Source organism: Melopsittacus undulatus, chromosome 6 (assembly GCF_012275295.1).
Source record: "Melopsittacus undulatus isolate bMelUnd1 chromosome 6, bMelUnd1.mat.Z, whole genome shotgun sequence".
Classification (NCBI taxonomy): domain Eukaryota; kingdom Metazoa; phylum Chordata; class Aves; order Psittaciformes; family Psittaculidae; genus Melopsittacus; species Melopsittacus undulatus.
In genome coordinates, this window is record NC_047532.1 from 51,320,005 (window position 1) to 51,332,157 (window position 12,153).

General features: G+C 38.0%; 1 protein-coding gene across 5 annotated transcripts in view; it reads left to right on the plus strand.

Moving 5' to 3' along the window:
- The window catches only part of RABGAP1L (RAB GTPase activating protein 1 like), a 249,794-nt gene that overhangs the window by 164,975 nt on the left and 72,666 nt on the right, over positions 1-12,153 (plus strand). For all 5 annotated transcript variants that reach the window (XM_031049980.2, XM_031049979.2, XM_005150184.4 and 2 more), the window contains one exon: positions 6,408-6,449. In XM_031049980.2, the coding sequence (XP_030905840.1) occupies positions 6,408-6,449 (42 nt within the window). The remainder of the gene's footprint in view (positions 1-6,407; positions 6,450-12,153) is intronic.

The window sequence follows — 12,153 nt, forward strand, 5'->3', positions numbered from 1 at the left end:
GAGGAAGGCCAGTCTAAGTCAGCTATACCTCATACATTAGCAGTAAGATCTCTGTGTAATTTGGTTTGGGTTATTTTTGGTTTTGTTTTTTTTTTCTTCTCTCTAATATAACTGTTTAGTAAGCAAGATTTATCTGTTGCTTATACAAAGCTTGCTCTTGTATGTTGTACCTTATTTGAACAAGATTTAACCTTTCCCTTGGTTGTCTTGTTATTGAAGTAGAATAAATGTACAAGCTATACAAACTATATCTGAGTAAAAGACGTTAATTAACATCCATATCCCTGCAGAGCATACTCCAAGCCTGTGCTACTCATGAAGAGAATCTTGAGCTTCAGACCATATATTTATGTTGTTAGCAAAATAATTACATTTGTCACATTCCTAAAGTTTATTGTGTGTTCTGAACATAGCAGAGTTGCCAAAAAGATGTTTTGCTGGAAGCAATCCAAAACATAAATAGGATTTTAATTCTCCTTTGGAGTTTGTAACCCCAATTACCCTCTGTAGCTCCTTTGAAAGGATGCAACTGAACACATAATTATGAAACACTTTTGGATTACAAAACAATGTCAAATTAACTCCAGTTGAATAGCTAAGTTCTCTATTAAAAAAAAGGAAAATTCAGTTATTAGAAAGCTGGAACAGGTTAAATGGTTTGCCTGATGGCTTATCATGTGAGGCTTGAGTCTTCTCTGACCTTAGAAAGGTGCTCAGTTGACTTTCATATACATTCTTCTTAACTGATGCTTAATATTAGAGAATATTGTATCAGTATATTCACTGATTCTTCCTACATGTCATGCATATATAGGAACAAAACCACAGATAAAAAATAATTTTCCATATTTTTAAAAGAGTTTCACTTCCTTTTGTTTGTGAAAGTGATGCAGTGAGTATTGTTGTGTAACCAGAGGAAGGTCTTTCAGTGGTCTGGGTTGGAGAGGAAGACATGCTAGTATTTAGTATAGTCTACCTTCTCCCAAGGCTTCTGTCATTGAAGAGAAGCTTTAAAAGAGGTGATAAACTCTGAAGTCATTCCCTATCATATTTTGTCCAGGTATTTCATGGTTGTTTGGCCTGACTCTTCTGTCAGCTCTGCACTTGGTTGTTGAGCTTTGCTAATAGCGAGTGTTAGTTTGCTGCCCCCTTAACTTCCTCTTTTTCCTGGTCTCTGAATAGATTTGCTGGATCAGATGGATAGATACGTCTCTTCTAAATGAAGTCACAAGCATCCTTTCTGTCACAGGAATCTCACTGAATACAAACTAGATCCTACAAAATCGGATCTTGGCTGTTCTTTGTTCACAATCTTCAGGCCTTTTCAAAAATCATCTTGTTTCAGAGTGTAGAAGGACTCAGTCAGGAGTGCTCAAGGAGGACTTCTGTCTGTAGAAGGAATTTTGGTTTTAAAGGGAGTTAAAGAACTGAAAATCTCTTGTTAGAAGAGAGTTAACATAGTAAAATTTCCACTTACTGTAAGCCAGTCTTCATTTTAGTGCACATGCATTATTTCCAGTTGAAGTGTTCTGTTTTCACTGTTTTTACAGTCTTTTGTCATACAATTCAAATAAGGTGATGGTTCTGTGAAGTGCAATCTTAATGAGTTAAATGGTGACCTACTGGATGGTGAGTGTTCGTCCCAACAGTATCATCCCAGTAGGTACAAAGGGTTATTCTACACATCTATGCTCTTCCTTCTTTAGTAAGTGTTGTCCTGTGGAAATCTTTGTAAAGCAGAGAATGACCAACTGGGGTAGTCAGCAGGAGCCATAAAGAGGCTGTAATATGGCACAAACTCTTAACATTTTCCGTTTCCTGACCCTTATCTTACCATCTTGACTGCAGAAGAGTCAAGAGTTCTTTGCTTTGAGATGGGCTTATTCCTTCTCTGAAACTCCTTAGCTTAATGAGATCTCTTAAATGCTGTAGGCCTCTACACAAGCTTAGGAAGGTTCTTAAATAACACCTGTGGAACAAAAGAAGATACTGTGCAGATACTTAACTAGGCAGATCAGTTAATCTGTCATAGAAACTGCTAGCCTTCTGCAGAAGGCTAGTTAAAAGCTTCTTGGTGGAGGATATCCACATGCCTCATTTCTGGGATCTTTGCTTGTGGGCTTAATGTCTGAGAGCTGTGCAGGCTGTGCACTCCCCCCACATTTGCTCATTAGCAGCAAAGCCTCTCAGGTTGAAAAGCAAGAGAATAGCTGCATAAATCAGGAAGGGGTACAACCTGATGATAAGCCTGTAACCATTATTGTGCTTTTATAACAGTTCTTGTTTAGTAAGTGTATTTTTTTTACTTTTGACTGTTGTATATATTAAAATACGCAAGTGTTTAGGTAATTATGAACAACTTTAACATTTGCAATTAAAAAAATATTTATAGGTGCATGATATTAAAGCATTTATTTCAAAATGCCTAGTTAATCATATGACCTTTGGTTTTAAAAAATAATTATCCAAAGCTTATTTCATATGGGATCCCTTTCTCTTTACCCCTTGTGGATGATTTGTATGTACTTTCGTGTTTCCATTATAAAATTGCTGGAGGGATACTGCTAGCAATGATTTATGTGTCTGGTGCACACTGATATTTTTGGTCCTTCTTTTAAAATAGATGGAGAAGTTTAAGCTGAATCTTATAAATCAGTGTGTGGTACATGAAGTAGGATTTTAAATAAGACATTGTGGAAAAATGAGCTGAGCCTTCTTTTTCATAACCATCATCATTAAACTTGGCCATGTTAGAATGGTCTTGCATGCATTAGAAAAAAATAGCTCAGGTGTGTAGTTCAGTCTTTATAAAATGGGTTACTAAAATGATTGGGCAAGGCATTTGAATTTTAAAACATCTTGCTGTAAATGTCCAAGTGGAGACCAGTGACGTGTGGTGTTCCTAAAGGGCTGTTGGACATCTTTGTTGGTGACCTGGACAGTGGGAGTGAGTCTGCTGCCTCAGCAAGTTTGCTGACAACACCAAGCTGTGTGGTGCTGTCAACACACTGGAGGGAAGAGATACCATCTAGAGAGACCCTGACATGCTTGAAAGGTGGGCCAGTGCCAACCTCAGGAAGTTCAACAAGGCCAAGTGCAAGGTCCTGCAGCTGGGTTGGGGCAATCCCAGGTGCAAATACAGACTGGTCAGAGAACAGGTTGAGAGTAGCCTTGAGGAGAAGGACTTGGTGGTGTTGCTCAATGAAAAGCTCAACATGAGCCAGCAGTGTGCACTCACAGCCCAGAAAGCCAACCGTATCCTGGGCTGCATCAAAAGGAGCGTGACCAGCAGGTTGAGGGAGGGGTTCTTCCCCTGTACTCTGCTGTCCTCATACTCCACCTGCAGTACTGTGTTCAGCTCTGGGGCCCCAGCACAAAAGGGATGTGGACCTGCTCAAGCAAGTCCAGAGGAGTCCATGAAGATGATGTCGGAGCAACTCTCCTATGGAGACAGGCTGAGAGAGCTGGGGTTGTTCAGCCTGGAGAAGGCTCAAAGGATACTTTATCACAGTCTTCCAGTACCTAAAGGGGCCTACAAGAAATTCAGAGAGGGACTTTTTACAAGGACATGTAGTGACAGACCAAGGGGAGAATGCCCTTAAGCTGACAGAGGGGAAATTTAGATCAGGCATTAGGGGAAGATTCTTTGCTGGAGCAGTTTGCCCAGGGAAGTTGTGAGTGCTCCATCCCTGGAAGTGTTCAAGGCCAGATTGGACGAGGCTTTGAGCAACCTGGTCTAGTGGAAGGTGTCCCTGTTCTAAGGTCCCTTTCAACCCTAACCATTCTGTGATTCTATGAAATCCAAACATGAGTAGAAAGCCTACTCTAGATTGCCACATGCCACTTCCAGTTACTCAGCTGTCAAGGGGTATATTAATCCCTCAAATCCAGCAAGTCCAAGCTGGTCAGCATGAGACTGCAGCAACTTATGCCACAGGTCTAAAATATTGCCTTAATTTGGGGGTTACCTCTCCTCCTGAGGAAAGATGAAGGTGCCGGTTGTTCCCTGTTGCCAGGAGTAATGGAGTGCAGCTCAGGACAGTTGTATACAAAGTTCTTTAGTCCTTTAGGTGTTCTAATTTTTGAGTGTTTGTGCATTGAACATTTTATCTCAAGTACTATAAGCACTTATAGTCTGTGAGCAATAGTCTGTGAGCTTATAAGTACAGATAGTCTGTGAGCTGCTGCTTGCCTTATGGGGCTAGGAGAGGAGGTGGGGATTCTCAAGGCAGGTGGAAACCTTTTTCTGCTTCATTTGCTACCCATGTGAAGAGCAATCATATAAGAGGAGTACCAAGAGAGCTTTTGATTAGTTTGGATTCAGAAACAATGTGAGTTTCAGGCAGATAAAAAAAATATTTAGAAAATAAATGAACTGATTTCATTTATTGTGTGTGTGGGGGGTGTTTTTGTTTTGGGTCTTTTTGTTTATTTTTTGTGCTGTTGATGTTTTGTGTGGTGGTGTTTTGGGGGTTTTTTTGGGAGGGGGGTGTTTTGGGTTTTTAATTTTTTTTTTTTAGTAGTGCCAGAAAATACACAGGAAGTAATCCAGCAATTAACCATAATACTCCTACTCGTAAAATAACAAAATCTGATCAATCTGTTAAGAGGAAAAAACAGTGTGTGTGATGAGGCTTGTAGTTATGCCTCTGATTTATAGATTACATGGTCATATCAAATCCTCTCTCAGAACGTAAAAAGTTGTTAATGGCACAACCATGTGGAATGAGCTGTTGACTTCAGATTGATATTTGGAATAAAACAAAGTACTGTAAACTTACTTTACTGCTGTTGGTGCTGTTGATTATGACTGAAATTCACAGCCAGGCATTTTTTTTCAGTCCTGCTACAATTGTGACCTCTAGTGGAAAAAAACAGTTTGTTATGATGATTATGCATCAAATTGCAAAGTAATTCTTGCAGTGTTGTAATATTCATTATGTTGAATGTCATAGCATTTCCAGGACTCATTAATGGTAAATTCCCTTCAAGGCACTGTATTGTGTACATAAAAAAATACCAGTTCTTCCTGAAAATGCCTCTGAAAACTCTCTGCAGATTTATATAAAAGCTCATATTACAGAAATATGGTCTCATGCCTTCAGGAAAAGGCTTTGAAAAATACTCCATTGCAGAACCAGAAATTCCTTGGAGGCCGTTGCCTTATAAAGAGTACTGTTGTTATCGCGCTACAATACGTAGTGACTTGAGTGCAAATCTGTTGAGGCAGTTTTAGATAAAAAGACATTATAAGAAAAGATTCATCATGCCATTAAACAAGCAGGAAAGAAGATTCGTAAAATATAATCTAGGAAAACAGTCTGAACACAAAGTATAGTTCTTACATGCTGTACATGCATACAGCAAGTGAGAATTGCATATGGCATTTTTTCATGTTTGGATGAACAAAAAGTATTTCTAATCTTAAATAATCAAGATATGTAGGCTGTAGACAGGAGAGTCTCTTCCATCAGCAGAGGTACTGTCAGCAAGGCTGTTGTGTTGTGTCCTCTGGCTGAGCTGACCCTGGCTGGTTTTTCAAGCAGAACCCTAAGAGTAGTTTCAGTTAGGCTGCTCCAAAGGAGCCTCAGTCAAAAGATGAGTTCACCTTCACTCTGCAAATATCTCAAGGTCTTTATTGGCAAAATGAAAAGATGTTGAACCCTAGGTATTTCTTATTTTTTTATACGATGCAAGTGAAAATATAGCCTTTTTCACCCCTCTGTAGTCAGTGGAGTGTGTTTTACTTTCTTTGATTTTAAATAATTGGACGTTGTCATTGTATTTTTCAGTGAATAGATTTCTGCACACTTGTATTTTCAGGTTTTGCAAACCAGAAGGCAACTATGTGATACAGGCATCAGTCTGCTTACCTTTGAAATAGTTTTGAATTTTGGCTAATAGCAGCAAAAAAGTGTGTTATGTACTTGTGGAGTCTTTTGGGTTCTTTTTTCCTTTTTTTACTATTTTGTTGTGGGGTTTTTTTCAGTTTGAGCATGAAAGATTGTACATGATTAGTTATAACCAAGTTACTTGGCAAAATCTGATCAACTAGAATATTTATTGCATTTTCTTGATGCCCTGCTTGTTACAGTATTCTTCACTCTTCATGAAAATCAACATTGACATGGACTGAAATGATGGAGGGATATCCTCTCACGTTCATAGCACCTGACTAATTAAACAGTGAGATTCCAAAAGCTTCGGTGCTTTGGTTGTCATCTACCCCAGCCGGGAGTTTGGAAACTGTGCCTTGGGGCTTTAATGATGAACTTTGAAGTGTATCAGGGGAAAATGAATCATTCCCGAAAGATCTGCAGCATCTAGTTGTGATGCCACATGATGATAATAGGGAAGAGAGATTTGTATACTGGGACTGATTGAAGTATTTTTCTTCTTATTTTCAGGGTATGAACATAATCTTCCATGTAGCCTTGGCTCTCTTAAAGGTAAGTCATTGATTAGAAGAGTTAGTTATTTATTTTATTAAACTGTATGGAAAATTTTCCTATCTTAAAATGTCATGTCTAAGGAAACAATAATAGTGGGACTTCTGGAGGAGGGAACAGAGGAGAAATACCCATTTGGGTAGAGATGTCTTCAAAGTGATTCTTATGGTAGATCTGGGTTTTTAAACTTAATCGTGTCATAAAGTTCCTGGAACAAGGAATGCAATCTGGAGATTTAAATGTCTCTTGTAATTATTATTCGGAAAACATTTTTGTTTATTTTGTGGCTGTGTTCTTGCATATAAATCTTCAAGAAATGTAATTGAGTATTCTTTGGTATCAAATGTATTTGTAATGTTGAAAGGGGAATGGAAGTATTTTATAATATGGAAAAATTCTATCTTTGTCTTGGACAAGAATTTACCAAAACAACCAAACAAGTAAACCTATAAGTAAAGCATTGGCCCTTTTGATGCCAGTGAGATAACTGAAAGTTAACTTAGTTAACCTTTACAAGTTGGTTCTAGTTCAAATCCAGTCTGCATACAGGCTCATGGTATGGCATTTGAAATGCCACGTTGAATTCAAATGGTATTACCATAGGCTAAAGCTCAGAGTAGAACTCCTAACACAACAACTCCATAACATGGATATGGACTAATATCATTTTGCTGTTGCTAGTTTTTCAGTGTCTTCCTTATCATAGAATACCAGCTTGGAAAGGGAACCTCAAGGATCATCTGGTCTAACCTTTCTTGGGAAAAAAGCGCAGACTCTGTCTGGCTGAATCATAAAAACACCCAACGTTTTGAAGCCCACACTTCCTTCCACCCTAATTCACCTCTCCTGCTTAAGAGCCAGCCAGCATTTTCCTTCTGCTTCTGCTTGTTTAAATACCTGAAGAAATCTTTCTTGTATATTTTGACATCTCTGGCCAATTTCACTTGGAAAGGTACTTTTGCTTTTCTAACTATCTTTGCATACCCTGGCAATGCCCTTGTAGTTCTCAACAGATACTTGTCCACTTTTCCATCTCTGATATGCTTCTCTTTGGGTTTTGAGCGGACTCAGAAGCTCCATTTAAGCCACAAGGCCCTCTTCCTCTGCCTACTTCCGTTGCCTTTAAAGGGGATGAACTGTTCATTTGCTTCCAGGAGAGTGTTCTTGAAAAACTCCAAACACTCGCTATCTCCTTTATCCTCCATAAAAGCTTCCTACAGAATCCCTCGCAGTTGAGCTGTGAGCGAGCTGAAGTTTGTTCTTCTGAAATCTAAAACCTTTTTCTTCGTACTAACTTTCAGCATGCTCTGCTGGATCCCAAACTCCACGATATTGTGATCACTGCAGCCAAGGCTATCACTGAGATACTACAAAGCAGGTTTTCTTGGTTTGTGAGTAGGCCAGTCCAGCAGTGTCTCATTCCTGGTTGGCACATCAAACATTTGCATGAGGAAACAGTCTTCTACATATTCCAGGAATCTGACTGATGATGTAAGCTGCTGTGTTGTTTTTCCAACAAACATCTGGGTAGTTGAAGTGACCCATAAGAACCAGGTTCTGTTGACCCAAAGCTTGCTTAAGTGACCTGAATATTACTTTGTTGGCCTTACTGTCTTGGTTTGGAGGTCAGTAGCAGATGCCTGCTGCAAGATCCTTCTTGGAGACTACCCCTCTGATCTTCATCCACAGGCAAGATGTATCATTTACCTAGAAAGGGCAAGCAGCTACTAGTTGAGTTATTCAGTGAAGAGTAATTCTCAGGGATTCAACTTCTGTGGTACAAAGTCCTACAGCAGAAGTGCTCAACACCAGGATGATGTATATGCTGCTGCTCTGAGCAGAGCAATTGGAAATTTCCAAACACCCATTTTCACTTGAGGTAGGGTAACTTTGGTGTAGTACTGCAGTGTAGATAAGAGATGGTATGTAGCTTTATAGTAAGAAAAGATCCGAAATAAATTGTGTTTTACACTATCATAATTAATCTGTTAAACGGTATTGTGACTTCCTACATGAGTATATGTATTAAATGAAATTGCCTATAAGCAGGGTTTTTGTTTGATGTACATTTCCAAGGAAGTGCTCCTACACAAATCTAAATTTGTAAAAAGGGGGGGAGGAAGTGTGTGCTCTTTTCTTCCTGTTTCATATTTTATTTGCAGCTATGGAGGCTTGTTAATCTTACTCTTTTCTCTTCTAAAAAAAAAAAATCCTTTTTTTTTTTTTTTTAAGGCCAGTGTGGATAAAGGGAAATCTAGTAGGCTGTGGTATGATAGATAGTAAAGAAGTGAAAGCAAGCATACAAGCAGCACCCAACAGGTATATTGCCATAGTGGAAAGAATAGGTTCTGGAAAGAGGTAGAGATACTGGTTTATGGATCTTAAAAATGAAGACAGAGAAGGAGGCATGCTTGCACTGAGCTGAAAACAACTGGCAAGGTTTTCAGGAAAGGAGAACTTAGTTCAATTCAATTATGAAGGATGGCTTTGAGACTATGGGTATACACCCAGTAATGTTTTCCTTACATTTCTTGCTGCTGATAGTGGGAGCGGCTGAACAGAGGTTGGCAGTAGAACAATTGTTTAAAAGTGTGATAACCTTGAAAAGGACTAAAATCCTTAATTCACAGATGTCATACTCCAAGTCAAGATATTTTTTTGTGTGTATGTGTTTAATAATTAGCCAAATTTCTTTTACCAAAAAGTCCTCAGTCTTTTCGATTTATATATATTCCACAACATGATGCTTATCCAATTAAACATTTCTTTTTGGCTGTTCAAGAAGAAGAAAATTAAAGAAAGTATTTTGTCAGTCTTTTTATAAATGATTTCTGAATTGAAGAGCTTTAAGTACTGGTTTTAATACTGCATATAGTGGTTCTTAAAATGTGTATATATGTACATGCAGTGTACTATTATCTGCTTGTTCTGGCAGTAGTAGGTTCTCGATGGTAAGGGAGGTGTTATCTTGGAAAAATATTTCTATATTGCAGCCAAAAACAAGTACAAAGAAAATACAAGTAAGTAAGATAAGATTCTAAGTCAGAAATACCTAAGAGCACAGTTCCATAGTAGTAACAAGATGGAGTTGGTGATTATATAGCATTAACTCAGCATTATGACTTGCTTTCAGCAGGAATTGCTGTTCTCTTAGGGAAGAAAATAATTTTCTACTCTGAGACCTGAAGTAATTTTTTTTTCCTATGCAGATGTGTTCGTAATCTCTCCTAATCATTAAAAACAAAGTGGTTTAGTATACCAGTCTTTTTAAGTTACAGAAACTGTGTGTTTCTGAGGTCTCATTTCTCCGATTCTGAAGCAAATGAAAGCAACTCCTAAGGATTTGTCCTTCATTAAAAGAGGGTGATTATTCTCTCATTCACAGTCTTTTGGTTTATTTTTAATTTGGATGAGGGATTCCTTCATCAGTGGAGTATCAGAGTCTTTATTGTGTAAATGTCATTTTCATCACTTCCCTGTGAAGCCTGTGCCTCTCAATCCCTCGTTAAATAACACCAGAATAGAAGCTTTTATCTTTAACTCTCTTGTACTCAGTGCTGTTTCTCACTGTTACAAGCAGCTGCTAGTATTCAAAGTGAATGCTTGTTAGTTTTGAAATGACAGTACTACTGTGGCCAATTACCCGAGACATCTTGATGCAGTAATCTTTGGAAAATAAACATGTATTTAAGACACAAGGGGAATCCTTTCCCTTTCCTTCTCCCACATTCTGAATATGACTGTAGCAAGGAACAGCTGGAGGATGAAAGCTCTTGAGCTGTGGAGGCCATAATTTGTAATAGGACATTAATTTGATTTCTTATTGAAGGAAAAACAGTCTTTTTTTCTGTAGCATCCAAATGTAATGCTTTCTAATGCGTATCACTGCTTTTCATGCACTCAACAGTATGCTCATATGTCAGGCTCTCCAGCTGGTGGCAGTATTTTACAGTTTGACATTAATCCCTTATGTCATGTAGAGGCTGCGCTTGAATTAACTTTTAGTAAGCTGCGCTGATAGAAAATCAAATCCCTCACCTTTCATTTTCTGACCACCAGAAAACACAGTGAAGAACTATGGTGTGAAAAGAGCCCCATTGCTGAAAAAAGCAGCATAGAAAACTGTGGTTAGAACAGGTGTTCAAGATAACTCAACAAGCAACAATGATATTTTAATTTTTAAAATCTGAGTTAAGACCATTAGTTGAGAGTAAGAGGGGAAATGTCCATTCAAGTGCCAGCATACTTTCTGACTAATTAGTTTCTCAGAATTTACAAAGTAAACATTAAAATCTTCACATACGCTAAGAAAAAATGTCAGTACTAGGCTTTCTTTCATGTTTTAATATTTCAAAACCAGCCAAATGCATGCTTTATTTTAGAATTAGCAAGATAAACAAGTACTAAAATATGTGAATGTGGAGAAATCAGGATTTAAGTTAACTGCTATTGTAGTTGCTAACTACTGAAAAGGTAGGGAATAGTACTTGTTAACTGGAAATGCAAGAATGAACCACAGGCTTTTAAAATAGGTCCATATCCAAACTTTCTTTTTGAGGGTTTATTTACTCATGAAGTGTGATTAAAAAAATACTTAGAGGTCAGCACTTAGGTTGTTGATTTTCCTCCTGGGTGTCTGTTAAAAACATGTTGCTTGATGCCAGAGGAAAGCCGTAGTTTTGATGACAAAGGTGTATAATCTAATTGAAATGGGCAGACAATAGTGAGAAACAATAATGTATTTGTTACTGCCTGTGTTTCCTATCCAGTGCATTATTATGTTCCAGAGATTTACTTCAGTACATATACAGTCTTAAAACCAGTACTTTTATATATCATTCCTTAAACTTAGGTGCACATGAGCAGCATTTCTACTAGTGCCCGTGAGTTCTTAACAGTCCTCCTCACTGCATGTTATCAAGTGATAACTGTAACACAAACAAGGCAGTTGTATTTCTTGGTTATTTCTGTTGCTATTGCTCAGTGCTCTTTGTCAGTCTATGCCCAGCAGATTAGGGAGAAGCACACCAGTTACAATGGCAGGGATAGCGAATGATGCCACTTATTCAAGTAGTAGGCTTCCTAGATCAAAAAATAATACAGTGTCAGAATTGCCTTGGGGTTTTGTTATCTTTATATCATTCTGTATCTGAACTGAAAAGGACCTCCTGGGCCAAAAAAATATTTCTTTGCTATATTATGCCATTATGTGACAAGGCATCCATTTCATAAACCTGCAACAGCAGCAGTATTGCTGGTGGAAGGTCATTTCCCATATTCCAGCTTAAGTTTATTACTGATCATTTTACACTTATCTACTCTGACATCCACATTGTGCCTTCTTTGAGGTAGTCCGCTTCCAATGACATTCACACTAATGTTTATCACCTTGAAGTATTTATAGCTACCACTCATTGTTTTTTTAAAACCCAATATTCTTAGTGCTTTTGAATTCTAGAGCATCTTAGTAGTTTTCTGCTGCATCTCTTCAGTTCTGTATTAATCTTATTAGAAGTGAATGACTTTAAGAGAGGTCACACTATTTTTTCTGTATTGATGTTGTATTTCCTTACTCTAGAAAATCTACTTTATCTCATAATTCTCTTACATTTGTATGAAATAGTATTCATGACTAACCAGAGGGTTCCACGAATACTATTGGGGTGGTGAGGCACTGGAATGGGCTGCTCAGGGAGGCTGTGAA